Below are 20,740 nucleotides of genomic sequence, written 5' to 3'. Positions count from 1 at the left end.
CAAAAGCCCGAGTTCCTTTTACTTAAGACCCACAGTGAAACATCAAAACACACAAGCACATGACAGTAAAACCACTGGCTTGCCTTTTCATGACCCAGAACAGTACTCCTGGCTTCTTGAATAAACTCCTTATGGCCTCTACCATTGCCACAACTGTGACTGTCAAAGGCACAAAGGAAATATGCTCTCCCTACAGCACTCAGCATAGTGGCTAGCAAAGTATACATGTACTTTGGCAATGTACCCTTTGACATCACAAGCTTAAAATAGGTTGGGAACCAAGCAGACCTGGTCCGAAGGTCCCAGTGCTGGGAATCTTTCCTGCCCAAAGGTTAATTAGCACCCAGCAAAGCGTTAGGGCATCTTGAAGGCTGAGATTTCAAATATTTTATATCACAAATTGGAAAACAAACATTTGCAACCCATCTCAGTGAGTGCCGATGCTGAAATGGCAAAGCAAGTAGATACTTTACAGCTGAACAGAGGAGAAAATGAGCAAGCAAAACGTGAAAGGAAAGAACACTCCTCTGTTACTTAATTATTCACCTATTTACAGCTATTCAGAGCTGTTCTCATTTTAACGTTGCTCTTCTGCTGGTTATCAGCAGAAATTTTAGCTCAGCTGCTTTCAGGCTCGCCATTGCTGGTCCAGCACAGTGTTCAGAAATGCTTCACAGCAGGACCATTCTGGGCATGCATCTCTCCACTGCTCTCCTTTCAAATTTAGCTGAAGATGTTTCTGTGCCTCATCCTGATGCCTTGCAACTTACTCTGTTATGTATTTGCCTCACCAACCCAGTCCTTTGTTCTTTGTGTGTGATTTGCAGATATCTATTTTACTTTGAGCTCTGGGAATAGTCAGCTCTACGTCTCTTACTGTGAGTAGCAGACTCACCTATCCAGATGCAGCCTCCAACATAAAGGCATAGTAAAAAGGCAGTGTACTACTAGGAGAAGTTCCTGCTTCTCCTGCCATGAAAGGCTGCACATAGAACATGCACTCCAGCCTCACTGCACATACTTATCTTAGTCAAATGTTTCGGTGAACAAGAATTACAGTTTGGGATCTCAGGCACAGGAGAGATTTCAATAATATCTTGAATATTGCTTCCATTGTACTTATATCAGTAATTATTATTCTACAGACAGACTGAAACAGGTCTTTGTGCCACACTAAAACCAAATACTTGCTACAAACCCAGGCAATCAAGTATAGGGAAAAAACCTCAGCACAGACTACTGCAACTGGATCACTGTATAATAGAAACTAGATTTTACTTTACTGTTCTCTGCTGTATTTCAGACAACACCTGTCTTACCTGTGACATCGATCTTGAAGGTGAGTTTCTGGCCAGCAGCCTCGCAGCTGTACTCCCCTGCATCTTTCTTCTCCACCTGGCTCACCACCAGCCGACGCTGTTTGCCCTCTGACTCCACCTTGAACTTCTTGCTCGAGGTGATCAGTTTCCCCTCCTTGTACCACTTCACCTCTGTCTTCTCCTGGGCCACCTCGCAGCTCAGCGTGGCGTTTTCTGTTGGTGCAGCCTTCACCTCCTTCTGCACCTTCTCCTTGTTTGTAAATACAGCTTCTGGCTCTGAGAAGGGAAAACAATTCATGTCCATGATATGAATGAGCCCGCTGCCCTTCCACTTTACAGGAACAATGGAAAACCATCTCTTTGACCTGGCAGAACACACCTAAAGCTGCTGGAAGAACATACAAACTGTGCCATGGAGGGTGATTTTCATTTGCTTGTCTGTTTGCTGTAGCTGTGTTTCCTAAAGAAGCTTTTAGTAATATTTTGTGACAAAGCAACCATCTCTGTGCAGCAAGGTAGGAGATCACCTGGGTGATTCTTAAAGCCACAGCGCTGCAAAGGAGGAAATATTTTGGTTGAAGCTGAGTGCAAACTGACAAATTTTAGTGTCAGGAAATGTACCATGCTGCATCAGAGACACATAGCATTCATTACTTTTGATCCCAGTAGCTGCCTCTTTTATCAGCACTGGATCATTCTGTTCACTGCAAAGAGTGATGGACCAGGACTCCATGTTCAGGACTTTGTCACTATTTCCCATCCCACTCTGAGAAGAGGCAAGCTTATCTAACATTATTGCATCTAAATGGTAAAATACTCTCATCTTCCTGGAGGCACATGAGTCAGGTCACTTGGGAGGCAAAGAGTAGGTCAGAAAACAAAACTGTTTTTCCTACTCTGGAGCCACAACATGGCAATGAATCTTGGATGACTCTCCACACCACTTTCTTCCCCTTGCTGCCAACTACTTGATGCCTCAGAAACATTAATCTACACACAACCTTTCAGTTATATCTTCCCTGTAGGATGGGACAAGACCTTCCAAGATGAACAAAAAGTGATCAGACATTGGGCTCACACCCAAATGCTCACCACGATGCCCCTCTTCTAAATCATTCCGAGAATCAGCTGCACTTCACAGTTCTCCAGTTGTACCAGCGTGTGGGGATAGACAGGTACAAGTACAGCCTTCCTGTGTATGGATCTGCACCCACAGCAATGGGAAACTCTGGAAGTTTTTAAAGGATGGAGCTGCCTGTCCTAAGGACTTTCTAATGCTTTATGGGGGAGATACAAAGGGAAATACATTCAGAATTCTCTTCCCCATTTTCCCATCAGACCTGAATAATATCAGTCATGGTTCCCAAAAATATGACACCCAAAAGGAAATGTTCCTGTAAAAGAATAATCGTTTTTCTAAATATTCTGGAAATGATTCTAGAAATAGAAAGGTCAGAGAGTGTTCTTTCTCACCTGTGACATTGATCTTGAAGGTGAGTTTCTGGCCAGCAGCCTCGCAGCTGTACTCCCCTGCATCTTTCTTCTCCACCTGGCTCACCACCAGCCGACGCTGTTTGCCCTCTGACTCCACCTTGAACTTCTTGCCCGAGGTGATCAGTTTCCCCTCCTTGTACCACTTCACCTCAGTCTTCTCCTGGGCCACCTCGCAGCACAGTGTGGCGTTTTCTGTTGGTGCAGCCTTCACCTCCTTCTGCACCTTCTCCTTGTTGATAAAAGCATCTTCTGCTTCTGGAATTGAAGGCAAATGGCCAAATTTAAGACATGAATCTTTTCTGCACAGCCTTCTTCAAAAGCCCAAATTAGCCTTTGGATTGTACCATTGAGGACAGCTTTCCCACTCACATTTCCTGACAGTGCTATGAACTGAATGCCAACATCTGAATTGTATCAATTGTCAGTGAAGAACTTCCTCTCTGTCAGACCAAAACAGCTTAGACAGCCCTAAACTTGTTTTCATTTCCAGTAGTATCATGTTCCAAAATCTTCAAAAAGAAAGAAATACCCATTTCCCCACTGTCCAGCAGCACACCTGCATATGCAGTCATTGAAAAGTCTGTTTCATACAAGGGAACAAGGCATTAAATTGTCCAAACAAGCTGACAGCTGTAAGTTGCTTTGCCAGCAAAAGCCAGGTGAGGGTCAAGGTTAAATTCTGTTTGTGATTAAGTCATAGTGAAGAAATGTATTTTTCTCACCCACTTATTTCTGAAAACAGTCCTAATATCTCCTGAGTTTTCAGAGGCAGTAATAAAATGGTTTCCCCTATGGAATCATAGAACGGTTTGGGTATAGAAGGAAGCTTTAAAGATCATCCAGTCCAACCTCTTGCCGTGGTCAGGGACATCATTCACTAAATGAGGCTGCCCAGGGTCCCCATCCAGCCTGGCCTTGGACACTCCCAATGATGAGTCACCCACAACCTTCACTGGACAATCTGTTCCAGTGTATCACCACCCTCATCATAAAGAACTTTTCTCATGTCCAAACTGAGTCTACCCTCTTCACTTTTGAAACCATTGCCCCTTGTTATGTTGCTATAGACCCTGGTAAAAAGCCTTTTTCCACTTTCTTATGAGACACTCCTAATAAATAGAATGCCTGTCTTCCTCCATTTCTGGAAAGAAAAGCACCAGCTTGAAGCCTTTCTATTTTTAAGCATTTCTTTTGTACCTGCTATAGAGAAGAAAACAAAAGAAAATACGGGAAAACCTTTTTAGTTGCAGGTTTCTTTAATTTAATAGAAACCACCAATGCCTTCTTCTAGCATTGTGACCAAATGCTGTCTCTAGGACTATTTAGGTAGAAGCATTTGCAGGGGTGTGCTTGTGTCCTGAAGATAAATTTAATATTCTTTAATTTCCCCTGCAATTATTGACTTCTCATTTTGCTATCATTGCATCTCCTTGAGATCCCCAGGGAAATTCCCCAATTATTTCCAGCCTGTCTTAAGCTGAGGCTACCCAAGTCCTCTGCGTTCATAGCTTCAAAAGGCAAACAGATTGTGAAAAGTACATGAACTAAACAGAATTTAAGCACCGTCTACATCACAGAATGCTGGGGTTGAATGTGTCAAACCACTTAACTTTCCCCTCCTTCTTTGTTGGGGGGTTCAATACAGTTGAAACAATTTCTCTCACCTGTGACATGAATCTTGAAGGTGAGTTTCTGGCCAGCAGCCTCGCAGCTGTACTCCCCTGCATCTTTCTTCTCCACCTGGCTCACCACCAGCCGACGCTGTTTGCCCTCTGACTCCACTTTGAACTTCTTGCTCGAGGTGATCAGTTTCCCCTCCTTGTACCACTTCACCTCCGTCTTCTCCTGGGCCACCTCGCAGCTCAGCGTGGCATTTTCTGTTGGTGCAGCCTTCACCTCCTTCTGCACCTTCTCCTTGTTGATAAAGGCATCTTCTGCTTCTGCAGATTGGGAAAGCATTTAGGATGTATAGCTACATTCACACTGTTCAATGTGTTCAAAACCAAACGCAAAATGCTGCTTGTAACAACTTCATGTATGTTTGTCATATTGGAATGGTCTCATTCATACAAAACATGATCCAGATTAAATACGTTCTGTCTATTAATTACCAATGACCCAACACTTCATCGTCCATTACTATGCTATATAAATTCTTCATATCTTTAATATCCTTCACATTCATATCATTAAATATTCTTCATACCTTCAATATTTTGAAATAATTAAGGTTTCTGAGCAAATATTTTCCTTATTTAAACCCAGAGCTGTTTCTAAAACAGCTCCTTGCAATCTCCCCCCATAAGTAGATGGGAATCTACTAATGCAGCAGAGAAGGATGCATTACATGCATCTCTTGAGATCAATTTTAACTTAATTTCTCTGTGGTTCTTGGAGCTTTGCTTAAATTGTCCCTAAAACATCTGTTTTTAGAGGGGGACAATATGATTACATTAATCAAAAAATGGAAGCCAAAGCAAACACCAAATATAAGCATGTCATGCTCAGTGATATACAGGTGTCAGGAATTACACTCCAGAAAAGCAGTGGTGATTTACATATTTCTAATTCAAAACTGAAATGCCATTTACACAGAACAATGTACTCATGCAGTATTGATATGACTCCTTATTAGGTGTTCATTTCTGTCCTTGTCAACAGGAGGACTTCTTTCACTGAATACCTACAAACCAATCTCAGTTCTTTACCAAATCCTCAATATTGTAAATAAGGTTTAGATACTGAAACTCAGAGGCCACTGCTAATTCTCAGTAGTAAAGAATATGACATCATGGAACAAGTTAACTTCATTTAACTTCAGCCACCTGAGAGATAGGGTTGATCTTGGCTCCCATAGTAAGACATTCAAGCTTCAGTTTCCCAATGAGAATGAGGGATTTAAAGCTGTGCCGTACTGAGTGGTGACTTTAAGTGGAAGGCAGTGGGTGATCTGCCTCACCTCACCCTACAGCAGACACCTGATGGTGGCAGCTCACTCCTCAGACTATACTGACTACAACTGACCATAATCCAGTTGCCCACAGTCAGGCATCTTGGGCAATTCGACATGCTCTGTGCAACCAAGATGTCTTCATGAGCCTGGGAAATCTATACGGCACTCTCAGGAGAGCCTTCCCTTTCTAACACAGCAGCTGGATGTCAGCAGGGATCCGTAGAGCATATCAGGTATAACTGGAAACCAAGTGGGACTCATGGACCCATCTCTCTCACCTGTGACATGAATCTTGAAGGTGAGTTTCTGGCCAGCAGCCTCGCAGCTGTACTCCCCTGCATCTTTCTTCTCCACCTGGCTCACCACCAGCCGACGCTGTTTGCCCTCTGACTCCACCTTGAACTTCTTGCTCGAGGTGATCAGTTTCCCCTCCTTGTACCACTTCACCTCTGTCTTCTCCTGGGCCACCTCACAGCTCAGCGTGGCATTTTGAGACAGTACAGCCTTCACCTCCTTCTGCACCTTCTCCTTGTTGATAAAGGCATCCTCTACTTCTGGAACTGGGAAACATTGGGGAAAATATACATTAGATATGAACAACTTGTGACTGGAAGACATTACAAGTTGCTTCTATGTTGTACTGGGCCATTTCCCGGAGCAACACTGCTTCACAGTGTTTATCACACATTATAATGCATCCTCAGCACAGTCCATATGGTCATCCCATCCCTCTGGGTAGTCTTTACTATCAGCTGGGACTCCTAATTTTCAGATTTCTTCTAATGAAGACAATGACAGATCTTCATCTGTCTGTCTTTTTGATATTGCTCCACTCTACACTGGAGATCAGCCAAATACAGCTCAATTATGAAGTGAAGACCTCAAAATCAGGAAACCATAGAATTTAAGAGCAGAAAACCATCTTTTGACTCAACCCTATGGCAATGATATAGCCCTTAATATGGTGAATACTTGGCCTACATTAGATTTTGTAGCTCGGTTTTATGCATAAAGCATGGTTTTCTACCCTCTGCAACCCCAGATTCTTCAGAAAACTGGCTGAGGTAATCTCCTCATAACCTAACACATATAGGATAAAGTGTTTAAAGCCCACCTTACCCTTTGTGTCAACAAATGGAGTTAGCATCAGAAAGATATCAAGTGTAATTAGTTAGGCATACACACTTAAAAGATTCAGTTAATCACCTTTCTAAGTGGGATCGATTGATATCTTGAATCTTTTATTGATTACTTTAATTACTGTTCTATCTGGTTCTCCTTTTACCAACAACTGGTTGCTGATAGCTTTCATGCTAGTATTTGAGGCGTGGGAGAACAGATAAACCCTAAATAAATGGGCTTCCATTTCTATTCCATGGTTTGCCCTACAAAAGGCTGTAGAAGTGCAGACTATTTCTGACGCACTTACATCATGGACTTCTCTAGTGCTAGCCAGCTTCTAACAGCAGAGCAATTTTGAATAAGCTTCCTATGCTTGTTTGGGTCCCAGGAAATATCCCAGGGTCCTGATGTTGATACCAAGACAGAGGCTCCAAGCATGAATGCAGGACTAGCAGGTGTGAGGGGGATTGACATTGTCTTTTATTTGCAGTGGAGACATGGAAGATCACTCATTCAGCTCATTCGTGCAAGCATATTCAGGCATACCCAGCTCAAGTGACCGGGAAGGCTCCTGCTCCCCAGCAGTCATGGCAAACCCTTCCATGACCTGTCCCCTATCTCCTTCCTCCCCGCTGTCACTCTGTGAAGCCTTCTGCTGCCATCCCTTTCCCTTCCTTCATGACTTTCTCCTCTGCATGCTGTCTGAATTCTGAGTGGCAGCAGCTGCCCAGGAGGGTAAGTTCAGGTCAAGTTCCTGTGCTGCTGACCGTTGCAGTACGTGCAATCCCAGGATTCACACCACAGCTCTACCACCAGCACTGCAGTCCACTGAAGGCGAGGGAGCAGGGCAGCAAGCCAATACAAGAATGCAGTTGATACACTCTACATTTGATCTCCCTGCTTGTATTGACTGTAGAAGCATCATTCTCTCCGCCCATCTTCAACAGCCCCTGTTTTGACTGATGGTTTTCAGGGGAGGTTCAAGTTGGATGTTAAGAAAAACTTCTTCTGAAGAGGAATGGTGATGTGGTGGCACAGCTTTGCAGGGAGGTGGTGGGGTCACCATCCCTGGAAGTGTTCAATAACCATGGAGATGTGGCACTGAGGGACGTGGGCAGTGTGCATGGTGGGATGGGGTGAGGCTGGATGTGGGGATCTTTGTGGTCTTTTCCAACCGCAATGATTTGATGAAGATCAGAAGGCTTGCTTATTAGCAAGACAACAAACGTGGCCTAGACCAACCAGGTGATGCAAAACTTCTCACAAATGCAATGGAGCTTTGGCCCACTTCAAATAAGGATTTCAGCGTGCACCACAAATACTGAGATAATGAGATGGCAGAATCAGCCCTTTTTACTATAGTTTTCTATAGGTTTCCAAGGTGTGCAGCATTTGTTTCTTTTAAGCAAGAAGGTCTAATCTGCATCCCATAATGCTCAACACTCAGCACATAACATTCAACATGTCCTTAAAATGGGATTGTTCTGTGCTACCAGTGGAACCCTAGGGCAGAGGAACCCTGAAAAGCTTTCTGAGTGCAATGGTAAGAGGATAAATTAAGATTCAGAAAGCCATTGCACTTTGGGATAAGCTAGTAAGATGAGGATTTCTGTAGTGAAAGAGCCAACCACTCAAAGAGTACTCATAATCCCTCCTGACTTTCACACCAGATCATTTTGCAGTGAGTGCTGGACTTGCACGTCATGTTACAGTGGTACACATGAGAAATACAGCAACGGTAGCTAGGCAAGCACTCTCCACGTATGGCAGAGGAGGAGGTATTACATTACCCTATGCAGCCATGAGGTCATCTGGTCTGAAAGAGAACAGAAAACCTTTGGTTTCTGAGGCAAACAGCTAATAATAGCCCTCAGTTAGCAAAATTCAAGTGTAAAAGCACTACATTTCTGTGTTTTCTCCCTACACCTCTGCAATAAGACGTGGGTTGGCTTTGGCTGCTGAGGATTAACTTGGTTGATTCCAGCTGTTGCCATCGTCTTTCTGTCATCATATTTCATTTTCTCTGACAGATACCTCCCAAATCTACCCTTTCTGTAATCCACTCTTTGCTGAAACTGCCAATTTCCTGAGCCAAAAGCATGAGCGACACAACTCACGGAACAGATCCAAAGGCCCCAGAATCACATCCACGTGGTGTGGGAACAGTAAGAGCTGATAGTTTAGAGTCTAGACAACAGGCAGCAGCAAAACTGTCTACTACAGGAGCAGAGATATATTGCACACCAGGGACTGAAGGAGCAGAATGCCCCAAGACACAGAGAGCAGCAAAGACTGCAACCTTTACAAGGGAACAGAACGCAAGCTATGTCCTGCAAGGACACCAGGTCTGTGTGAGCAGAAAGGCAGTAGACTCCCAGTACAGTTGCTCTTCCACATAGCTGATAAAATGCCAAACCTTGACCAGGATTAAGCTCCAATGTGTTCACTGCCATAAGAAAGAAGAGGAGAAAACAGATTCCCTGTCCTGATCAGCTCAGAATACAAGGCGAGAACTGTAAAGTTAACAGAGAACAAGTTGACTTATGAGCAAAAACCAGTAGAGTGCAGCTACAAATAAAACAGAAGACAAACCCTTGTCATCAGCCAGCTCACTAATGGTCACTCAGAATGCAGCTGATGTGCCCGTGGTATCTAGAGCCTAAGTTAAACTTTACCTTATCTTGTGCAAAATATACTGACACCGGAGCAATCTCTACTGCAGTTGGAGTGAGAGATCTGCCTCTGTGATTAACTCTCAGACTAATGAGAAACATACAAATAGAAAGGTATCAATGGATTCATGACTGGTCATTACATTTACAGAACATGGAACGAATGGTCGTCAACGTGGGATTCAACAAGCCAAAGGCAAGTGCAATGCTTCTGACTAAAAGTTCTTAGGACACCAACAACCAAACCTTCTCAGTGCAGCCACAGTAGAGATCTGTAAATACTACTGTTGAAATGTCAACTGGTAGAGCAGTGTTGCACATTGTACAAATCACAGTTGGACATCCATGGACAGCTGATGTAAAAGTAGTCGTAGGGGAAGAGCTGGATGAAACGTTGTTAAGAACAAATCATCATTTTAGCTGCACATTTGTAAGCATTTCTTTTCATCCTCCCCAAAACAGTTTCATGGCAGAATCAAGAGGACACGTTCACACAGACGTTTCCACAGCCGGACTATGGAATAATCAAAGAATATCAACCAAAATGTATTTCCTACCAGTAACATCGATCTTGAAGGTGAGTTTCTGGCCAGCAGCCTCGCAGCTGTACTCCCCTGCATCTTTCTTCTCCACCTGGCTCACCACCAGCCGACGCTGTTTGCCCTCTGACTCCACCCTGAACTTCTTGCTCGAGGTGATCAGTTTCCCCTCCTTGTACCACTTCACCTCAGTCTTCTCCTGGGCCACCTCGCAGCTCAGCGTGGCATTTTGAGTCAGTACAGCCTTCACCTCCTTTTGTACCTTGTCCTTGTTTGTAAACACGTCTTCTTTCTCTGCAGGGACATCACAACAGTCACACCGTTTTGCTGTAGTCTGCTGCAGAGCTAACTCCAGTTCCCTGTTTTCACTATACTTGCCCTTCACAGGGAGCATCGTGATGCCTCATTAAGACAGGAAAATACTTTCCCCTCTATTTTGCCTTGGGAAATGATAGGCATATCATATCATATCATATCATATCATATCATATCATATCATATCATATCATATCATAACATATCATATCATATCATATCATATCATATCATATCACAAAGCTAAACATTTTGCAATCTGATAGCAGATTTGGACATGAGATTTAGAACACCTGCATGCACTGCTGAACCTCCTCCCTTATCTTTTTTTCTTCTGATGTCTCTCTACATTTCCAGTAAATCAGAAGGGAACGGCCCTCTAGAACAGGTTGCCCAAGGAGACTGTGGATGCCCCATCCCTGCAGGCATTCAAGGCCAGGCTGGATGTGGTTCTGGGCATCCTGGGCTGCTGGTTGGTGACCCTGCACATAGGAGGGGGTTGGAACTGGATGAGCACTGTGGGGCTTTGCAACCCAGGTCATTTATGAGTCTGATTATTTGCATTTTCCACTTCATTGTGTCACTCAAATTTTGCAACCAGATCTCTTCAAACACCTCCCCTTTTCTCACTCCTTGCATGCCTGGTGTGCTCTTGCACTGTAACCCTGCAGACACCAGCTGACTACAAGAGGTGCACAAGTTACCTTCCTTGCCTATGTAGTAATTCATTCCTGGATGTAAAAGCACATGTATAAAAGTGTTGCTATGACACTAGATGACAAAGAAAGTCCTATAGCCAAAATGTTTTGCACCAGAGAGGCTGTAAGTTGATCCTCCAAATGCAAGACACGCAAAATGAAGCGTTCCTTTATCTCTGGAATTCCAAGCATTTTCTCACCTCTGACTTTCACTTGGAATGTTGCTTTGTCATCTTTTGTTTCACAGCTGTAGCTCCCTTGGTCTTTCAGGGTCACATTTTTGACCATGAGCTTGCGGTGCGTCCCCTGGGAGATGATGGTTGTCCTCTGGTCCTGCTTCACCTCTGTTTGATCTTTCTTCCATACGACAGCTCCGCTTGCAGCTGACACCTCACACACCAGCTCCAGGTCTTCAGAAGGACTGACTGATATTTCTGGAGTCGTTTTGGGCTTGTTGACAAAATTAATGGCTTCATCTGAAGAAAAAAAAGAGAAAGTGGTTTACATCCTGACTCAGGCTTATTCAGCACAGCATGAAGATACAGTTAGAACTGATTGTAATGTCTCTGCTCATTACATTTGGGTGATTGAGTTTCACCTCTGGAGGTACTCACATACAAACGTGTGCTTGATTCTCCTGTGTAAGGAAAGAGTAAGTTCTATGCAGACAGTTCTTATTTTTTTTTAATCAATTCTGTATTCTGCACATGTTCTTCTAAAGCTAAAATGAAGGCAGCTAAGTAACATGTTTGCAATACATGAACAAACCTATTCAACACTTTGTCTCTAAGCTAACAAGCAGCGTTTGATGAGCACATCAGTATTTCATGCCCTTCATTCCATCCAGACAGAACCTGCCTGAGGAGCAAGCTGATGGCTGTCAGCTACAGGCAGACCTAGCTTAGTATTGCATTTCTTAGAGCAACAACTGTTGCTTTCAGTCACTGAATATACCAAGGCCAATTGCTATGCCAGGCACATTTATGGCATCAGTGAACAAATAATTCGTTAAAAATTGTAATAGACAGGAGCCATCTATTCTTTTAAAACTAGGTGACCAAAGAAGAACAGTCCCTCTAGAGTCAAGCTGTTAAGAACTAATAGTATCAATCAATATCACGTAGATAGATTACTTCCCTGCCCTAAGACCATCTTGCGACCATTTGGTGCTCCTAATTAAGCCCTCTTGATGGCATTTTGTCTGAGCCATGCGACATTTTGTGATAGGAACCCTACACCAAAGTAGGAGGTATCCATTCTCAGGGAATCATGCAGGCTTCCTCTGTATTTGATGCTCAGAGACAGCCCCAGAACTTTTTAAATCTTATCTTAGCTCTCATCCAATAATGTTCATCAAACAGTGCAAGTTGTCCTTTGGGGATGCCTTTGTTCTGCATCAACCAGATCAAACGGATTTTTCTTGGCTTGTTTTAGATCAGTTTTTCAATGGATAAAGCCAGGGTCTTTGAATTACAAAGTGAAATTGCAGAATGCATGATTCTCAACCAAACAGAACAGGAGGTGGGATGCAGGGTTAACACCTGAGCCAACACCACCTGCAAGCAATCCTTCAGTATCTTAGGAAACTCTAGCAATCTCAAATCTAGTGTTGTGCTTGATCTATCATCTCTGCTGAGTTTTTAGCTAGCTGATGGTAACCATCATGGTGGTGATGGGTGAGCAGTTGGACTAGAGGGTCTCAATCAACCTTAAGGATCCTGTGATCAGAGTACTGTGAATGTGCTGTTAAAGGTCACAAGTGCTGCACTGCAGCATGAGCATACACAGCAAAAGGCTTTCAGTAGAGTTTCAGTTCATAAATGAGGACTGGGTTATGGAAAATAGGCTCAAAGTATAAACCAGAAAACAGATCTTAACACCAGATTCAGTGAATACAGCCAGCTGAATTTCACAGATATTGAATTTCAATGACAATTTCTTGTGATATTTTACCCTCCAGCTCCACCCTGAACAGGAACATGTCAGTGACAAGCATTACTCCTCCAGGCTTGACCTGACAGTGCTTTACTTGTACTATGAGCTAATGGCTGTGCTTACAGCACCTCAGGGAGACACCTCAGAGATCACAACGTCTTTGGGTACAGCAGGAGACACTCAACTCTCCAAATGTAGAATTTAATTTGTCAAAAGGGGAGGCAGGATTCCCGTGCTAAGAACTTAGGACCATTTCAGTCATAGGTTCAAAGAGGATGTAAGTGCTGAGGCAATTCATGAACTCAAAGAATGAAGCCCAGATGTGAGGGCTCAAGTCATGACTTACCTGAGACTTTCAAATCAAAAATCAGAGTGTCATCTCCAATTTTGCAGATGTATGTTCCCTCGTCTTCTTTCGTCACAGCTGAAGCCACAAGCTTATGCAGTTTCCCTTTATCTTCCATTGTGAATTTCTTACTGGTCGTGATTTCTTTGCCATTTTTGTACCACTTCACCATGACGTTGGCTTCAGAGGTCTCAGAAACAAATTCAGCTTGTTTTCCAGCAACGGCCCTGATAACTCCTCCAGTTGTCTCTTTGTTTATGAAGTTTGCCAGTGCTGAAACAAAATATGGACACACAAAATATGTATGATGGTAAAGAATTGCAGGGACATCGGTGGCCATGAGGTATTCATTTATCATAAGACCAAACATACACGTTTAATCCTAGTTCTAATTGCTAGATTCTAATTCAGAAGCTGGCAAATTGGCAGCTTTTATAACGTACCAGATTATCTTATCTCCAGAAATTGAAGGACATAAACTGTACAGGGGACAGAGCCAAAGGAAGAAGCCCAAGGCTTCAAGAAAATGTCTAAAATAGGAAAACTGAGGAAAGAATTGGAACAAGCAAACTGGAAGGAAATCAATGGAGGGGGTTCTATTACTGCATTGTAACCTCCTGGCAAACAAATCCAGATGGAGATATCACTAAAAGATGGAGATATCACTTAGGACTGAAAAGAAAAACAGAATTCCTTTATGGAAATTAATTGGAGCACAGAAGTTAGATGATGAAACTGGCCCCTATTAACACACACTGGAATAATTGACTGCAAAGATTCAAAATCTCACCACTGTCTTAGCCAAAAGTTTAAGCCTAAGGCCACGGTCCTATTTTGCTCCGGGTAATGGAGTTTGTTTTCCAACTTCTTGTTAACATATCATTTCAAAATAGCGCACACAACTGAGTTGGGTCTGTTGAGACAGCGCAGTCAGAGCTGCTAAAATCAAAGCCTGGATTATGCATGCATTTGTTCTGCAGTTCCAAGAACATGCATGTATAATACAAATTCAACAACGTTCTACAGAACGCCTTGCTTTTAGGAGCTCAAGAGCCAGCTGATGGACACTGGGATGCCTGAGATCCTGTAAATACATTTAACTCCATCCTGTAATACAATCAAATTTAATTCATTTTTTCAGGAACTGTCTCTTATCATTGTAGTCCTCTCACCACTGCTGGATGTGAGCCCAGCCACACAAAAGCAGCTGCTGGTTTTCACTGCAGATACTGAAGTAAGGAGGAACAGCCTCCGGACTGGACCAGCTGAGTGTGGCCCTACCAGGATTTGCTCCAAAGGTCTTATTACCAGTAGTGCTTCCTGCTGAAATACATGGGGGTCCTCCTTTGATTCCAACCCCAACCCACCCCACCATGCCCCCTGATAACATCCATCAGGGCCACATCTCCACAGTTCCTCAACACCTCCAGGGATCCCACCACCTCCCTGGACAGCCTGTGCCAGTTCCCCACCTCCCTTTATGGGATAACACCATCTCCTCTTCCCAACCTCCCTGCAAAGGATGGATGTTGCTGAGATCTCTGTTTTTCCACCAGCATGGAACACAGGTTGAAAGGCCTGGGAGGAAGAGCAGGAAAAGAGTTTCACCCACGTGCCTTCTCCTTCCTTAGTAAAACCAGTGCGAAACTGCAGCCACGTCAGGCTGAAGGAGACGTCTCAGATGTCCTGCCTGGATGCAGGAGGTAACGTGTCAGAGGATGTCTGGCACGTCAAGTCTCATGGCAGTGCAGTGCATGACAAACTGCAACAACACTTTCCTGTGGGCTCCTTTGGGCACGAGGCCCAGCGGGTGACACACCTCTGGCTGCAGCTCTTCAGAGCCTCCCAGCAGCCACGTGATGCCCATGGGAGAGACACAGCTGACCCGCACAGCAGATGATTTACCAGCTAGCTCTGATTTACAACAAGAGAAGATACAAGTGGCGATGCTGAATGGTGAAATACTGCGAGTGTGTGGCATGGGTATAAGATTGGTGAGCCTGAGGATGTTCAAAGTCAGGCTGGACAGGGCTCAGAGCACCTGATGGAGCTGCGGTGCCCCTGTTCATTGCGGGGGAGTCCAACTAGCTGACCCTTAAGGGTCTCTTCCCTGTGTATGAGATAAACGAAAGCTGATTCTGCAGTAACCAAGCTACCAACAGCAGTTGTTGGTCTTACAGCTTGCCAACACAGATTTTAAAATAACAGCATTGATTACTCATTTGATAGTCACATTACAGTGCAAAGCACATGGAAACGTCCATCAGCTAATTCAATTAATTCTGTGGGCAGACCTGCCAGTGTGAAATATTATGCTAACATGACAAAGAGAGGGAAGAAAAGCAAAATTAAGACTAGCTGACAAGTCTTGGCAGGAAGTTCTGCTCTCCATAAATTTAGTCCCATTATTCAGTTCAGTTTGGAGCTGTCTCCATGCCTCTCTGGAGTTTGTTCTTTGAGAATAAGCAATTAAGTAAGCTCTCCAATGCCAAAGTGCATGCACTACTCTAGGGCTTTGTTGTTTCTGCATGGATTAACAAGGGTGACAAGCCAGCAGAATATGATGAAGAGCCTCATGCATACTCAGTGTAAAAAAAAAAAGGCAATTGTTGCTGGGAAGAAGGTGGATTTGCATTCGTGTAATCTGCAGAGGGTACTGCAGAAATGGAAAGTCTTCCACTGGAGCAAACAAAGGGCTCTCATTTATTGCAATCGAGGCCCAGCGTGTGGATCTCAGAGATCAGACCTACACCCTGCAGCAAAACAGAGACCTGCGTGGGAAAGTTACGTTTCTCTCTCCATCTGTGTAAGAAAAAGCCCACCATGGAATGACAGCTAAGTAAACATCCCTGTGACTCTTCACAGGTCTCTTCTACATTTTGGATCACTGCTACAAAAAGAGCTGTTGACATCATCTCTCGTGGCCACCCTGAGAGAAGAGCAGGAAGGCTGGGATGCTCTTTTTCCTATCTTTCCCTTGATTTCCTCTATATCTGAGGGACGAATCACAGGACAGAACACAGAAATCAAATGGCTCTACAAAGCAGATTGGCCAATTCAAGTCAAAACAGCCACTGAAAACACCCCAGATGCTGTCTGACAACAGCTGGACTGTCGGGGAGTCAGGTGAATGCAGTCTGCTGGCCCTGGGCAGGAAGAGGACAGCCCAGACTGTCACATACCTTTCACTGAAAGCTGATAGAGCATTTTATCCCCCTCACAGATGCACTGATAACTTCCAGCATCATCCATTGAGACGTTGTGAATTTTCAGGGTGTGTTTCTTCCCCGCAATTTGCAGTTCATATTTTTCACTGGCCTTGAGCTCCTTTCCATCCTTCATCCACTTCACAGTAGCGCCTGTGTCTGAAAGCTCAGCCTGCAGTTTGGCTTCCTCACGCAGCCGAGCAGAGATCTTTTCTACATCTTTGCTCTTATTGGTAAATCTCACTGCAGCACCTGTCAGGAGCAAAGGCCTCGTTATTTCAATTTATATCAGGCTAACGTGGTCAATGTTTGCTGCAACATCTCTGAAAAAGTATCATGTTCTGTTCCTGCACTCATCATTGTGTCAGTGCTGAGGAATTCAAGATATTTAATTTGGTCTTCTTGCCAGATTTACTAAAAATCAACCAAACATCTCCTTCTACTGATTAATAATGCTCTAAACGTGCTTCTGCAGAGGTTTCCACCCAATGACAAACAGGTCCTCCCATAATGAATCTTTATTTGTTATATTTTGTCATGCAAAGCTGATTGATAGAGATATCATTGGAATGATCGCTCCCCTACTTCTAAACTATTCCAGTGCAATCAGAAAGGCTATCTGAACCTGGAGCTGAAAGTACTGCTCTATGGTGATGCAGTGGTAAACCTGGTGACTGAATGCACTGGCTAATAGCTGTGAACTGCAGACATTCATCAGCTGGCATGAAGCAATCTGGTTCAGATACCAAGCAGCTGGGTAGATTGGCTTACCCTACACTCAGTGCTATCATGTTTAGGTCATTACCAGAACTCACATCAGTCCATGGGATGCAATTTCAGGTATTTGGTACAGTCAGTGAATGCCTGCAGCCCCAGTTCTAATCATCAGATCACAGCAACTATGCCTTGACTGTAAGAGGGAAGGAGAATGATCAAAGCAAATACCTCTCACTCTCATCTTGGTGCTGACATCAACATTTTTGGCAACAAATTTCACTTCTGCTCCATCATCGTTCTTGGTGACGTTCTTTATGATTAGGCTGTGAGTAGTTTGGGTTCTCTTGATGATACAGGTCTCGCTTTCCTGTAAGACTTTACCATTGAGGTACCAAGTGCCGCAACACGTTGTTGTAAGGTCAATAGTAAACATGGCATCCCCTCCAGGTACAGCTTCACCAGTTGTTAAGGGGGATGTCACAGCCAGGACTGGTTCTGAGGAAGAACAACATGTATGTCTTAATGCTCTTTAGATGCAAGTCTGGTATCTCATTTAGAGATGGAAGATTAAATCATAGGTATATTTCTATTTCTCCCTTCACATGAGTGCTGGAAGAAGCACTTCTATGCTTCAGATCTTAATGCTTCTATGCTTAAGAGCTTAAGCTCTGTCTCTTGCACATGTGAGATATCAAAATATAAGGATATTCATGTCTCTGTCACAGAAACATAACTCGTATCACCTTAGTGGTAGCTGGAGATTGATAGGAGAACTAGGAATAAAGGAAAGCCTTTGGTGTGTTAATGCACTACTGTCCTTAAAGTCAAAGGAAACATCTTTAGGGAACCAATACAGCTCCTAAGCACACACCGACCCATTTCCATTGGGGTTTTTGTGCTTACCAAGGTGCACGCTCCCTGGGAATTCCAGATACGGGCTCTGTCCATGAGCATTGACTGCAGACACTCGGAACTGATAATCAGCTTCTTCAGACAGATTGCTCACCGTGAACTCTGGGATGGGGACATGAGACTCGTGGCACCTCACCCAGGTGAAGCCAGTTAGTTTCTTGCGTTCCACAACGTAGCCATCAATTGGAATGGGGCGGTGCATCTTCGGAGGGGACCATGCCAGCGTCACTGAGGTTTCTGTTTTATTTTTCACCACGGGGTCAACTGGGGGCTGGGTGGGAGGTTTTCTGGGAGCTGAACAGAAATAAATACAGAAATATTAGCATAAGGTCATGTAGGCTGGAAAAGACCTTCAAGATCAGCAGACTCAACTTGATGATGACCTACTGAGTCCCACCATTAACTATCGTGGTACCTGAGGACATACATGACAAGCTTATTCCTGCAGGCATTTGCATAGCAAATATATTCACCCTCTGGTTGCTTTTGAACATTTTAGAGGTTAAAATCCCATCAGACTTTTTCACTGTGTGCAGCCACTGATACAGGCAGGAGGCTGGGAATTACCTGATGGGCTCTAGTTACAGACTACTGACACAGTCAAGGATTGATTTCATTTAATTTTGGCCATCAGAAAGTTTGGTGTCTGGTTTAAGTCACCCATCTAGACTCCAATTATAATCATATGGAGAACAGCACATTTAGGAGAACTCATCTCATCTTAAAAAGCCTGAAATCACAGAAGCATTGGATCACAGGAGGGCTTGGGTTGGAAGAAACCTTAAAGATCATCAAGTTCTAAACCCCCTCCATGGGCTGGCTGCCCACTAACCAGCTCAGCTCATCACCCATCCAACCTGGCCTTGAACACCAAGGACAGGCATCCACAGCTTCTCTGGGCAGCCTGAAATGGAAGCAATGAGCCACATGTTGAAGATACTCAAATATTCATGTCTGTAGAGAGAGCCAAATACTCCATACATATTGCCTTCATGGTAAATGGTACTAAAATGCCAACAACAGACTCATCCAGCTAATTGAAAATGGTGTGAACATGGCGTACAGGATTATTCCAGCAGCTAGTTAGATCTGCAAAGAGTAAAAATAGGAAATCTCAATGTGATACAATTTTCCCTCATAACATAAATAGACACATAACTGTTTTGGGGTGCACTGTTACCAGCCTGTCAGTTGCTGTTGGTCAGTGCTAGATGCCAAAGGTCCCACTAACATAGCATGAAGCCGAAAGCTAGACGCTGGAATCAGATCTCCTGACCTTACCATCAGAAATTGAGATGTCATATTTTGCTCAGAGGTGCCTGCTTGTAGGAGGGACAGCTTCCGAGCTTTTTCTGCTCCAGGAACCAGCTCCAGCTTCATAATTTAAACAGCAGTCAGAAATTAAACTGAGCTTTGTCACCTCCATCAAATAGAAGGAGTGGTTGGGTGGTACAGCTTTCCAAATAACTTAGGAACTGTCACAACAATCAGAGGCCTGCCTTTTCTTTTTTAACTTGTTAATACATAGAGGTTAATAGCATCAGAATGCACCAAGCACTTCAGATAACACGTCAGCTGTAGACCCTTCTTTAAGGATTCCTTTTTTTATCCACTGAGTAACTGTAATTCAGTGGTGCTGGTTTCTGACAAGCCAACTTCCCACTTTCTTTGGCCAACACACTACTCATTGTAGCAGTATCTATAAAGAACACCTCTAGTACAGGAGTGCTTGCGTGCTGAGGAATCTGGGAATCATTGACAAGTTTAGGTTGGAAGGGATCTTAAAGACCCAGCCCCCTTCCATGTTGCCACCCACAAGTCAGGCTGGTCAGGGCTCCGTCCAACCTGGTCTTGAACACCTCTAGGAATGGGGCACCCACTCTTCCCTGGGCAGCAGTGCCAGTGTCTCACCACTCTCTGAGACAACACCAAGGCTGAACACAAGGGAAACTTACTGGTCACAGTGAACTGGGTGGAAGTCCTGCTTTCATCAGCCAGGAAGACGATCTCACCGGCATCTTCCATCGTACACTCTCGGATGATCATGGTGTGTTGTCTGCCGGAGCGCATGATGGAGATTCGATCGCTGGGTTTCACCTCTTCTGTGTTTTTCAGCCAGCAGATGTTCTGGCATTCATTGTCCAGCTCCACACAGAAAATGGCTGTGTCGTTAACTGAAACTGCAGTCTTTCGTGGAAGTTTTTTAATGATGTTCCCTTTAAATAGGAAAGTAAGTATGGTTCACAAACAGCAGATATAAAGGTGTCCTGTAACACTGGACCACTCAGACAACAGCCAGGTTAGTCAATAGCTCTCACTCAGTAATACATGGCAGACACTACAACACGCACCCTTCATTGAAAATCTTTCCATGCCACCATGATTATGACTTAACAGAATCACAGAATCACAGAATTACCCGGGTTGGAAGGGACCTCAAGGATCATGTAGTTCCAACCCCCCTGCCCAGCAGGGCCACCAAACATACACCTTTACTAGATCAGGTTGCCCA

At 44.0% G+C, this 20,740-nt stretch overlaps 1 protein-coding gene across 9 annotated transcripts in view; it reads right to left on the bottom strand.

The window, feature by feature from the left end:
* OBSCN (obscurin, cytoskeletal calmodulin and titin-interacting RhoGEF) overlaps positions 1–20,740 on the bottom strand; it is a 151,413-nt gene that overhangs the window by 116,091 nt on the left and 14,582 nt on the right. For all 9 annotated transcript variants that reach the window (XM_085539138.1, XM_085539139.1, XM_085539140.1 and 6 more), the window contains exons 4-14: positions 20,184–20,444; positions 18,220–18,522; positions 17,545–17,811; positions 16,576–16,851; positions 13,394–13,666; positions 11,313–11,588; positions 10,118–10,393; positions 6,045–6,326; positions 4,478–4,753; positions 2,793–3,068; positions 1,320–1,595 (exon numbers count right to left, since the gene is read on the bottom strand). In XM_085539138.1, the coding sequence (XP_085395264.1) occupies positions 1,320–1,595; positions 2,793–3,068; positions 4,478–4,753; positions 6,045–6,326; positions 10,118–10,393; positions 11,313–11,588; positions 13,394–13,666; positions 16,576–16,851; positions 17,545–17,811; positions 18,220–18,522; positions 20,184–20,444 (3,042 nt within the window). The remainder of the gene's footprint in view (positions 1–1,319; positions 1,596–2,792; positions 3,069–4,477; positions 4,754–6,044; positions 6,327–10,117; positions 10,394–11,312; positions 11,589–13,393; positions 13,667–16,575; positions 16,852–17,544; positions 17,812–18,219; positions 18,523–20,183; positions 20,445–20,740) is intronic.

Source organism: Coturnix japonica, chromosome 2 (assembly GCF_054131305.1).
Source record: "Coturnix japonica strain WE chromosome 2, WE-NBRP24, whole genome shotgun sequence".
In the NCBI taxonomy this organism is placed as follows: Eukaryota; Metazoa; Chordata; class Aves; order Galliformes; family Phasianidae; genus Coturnix; species Coturnix japonica.
This window is presented reverse-complemented; position numbering and strand designations above follow the sequence as displayed.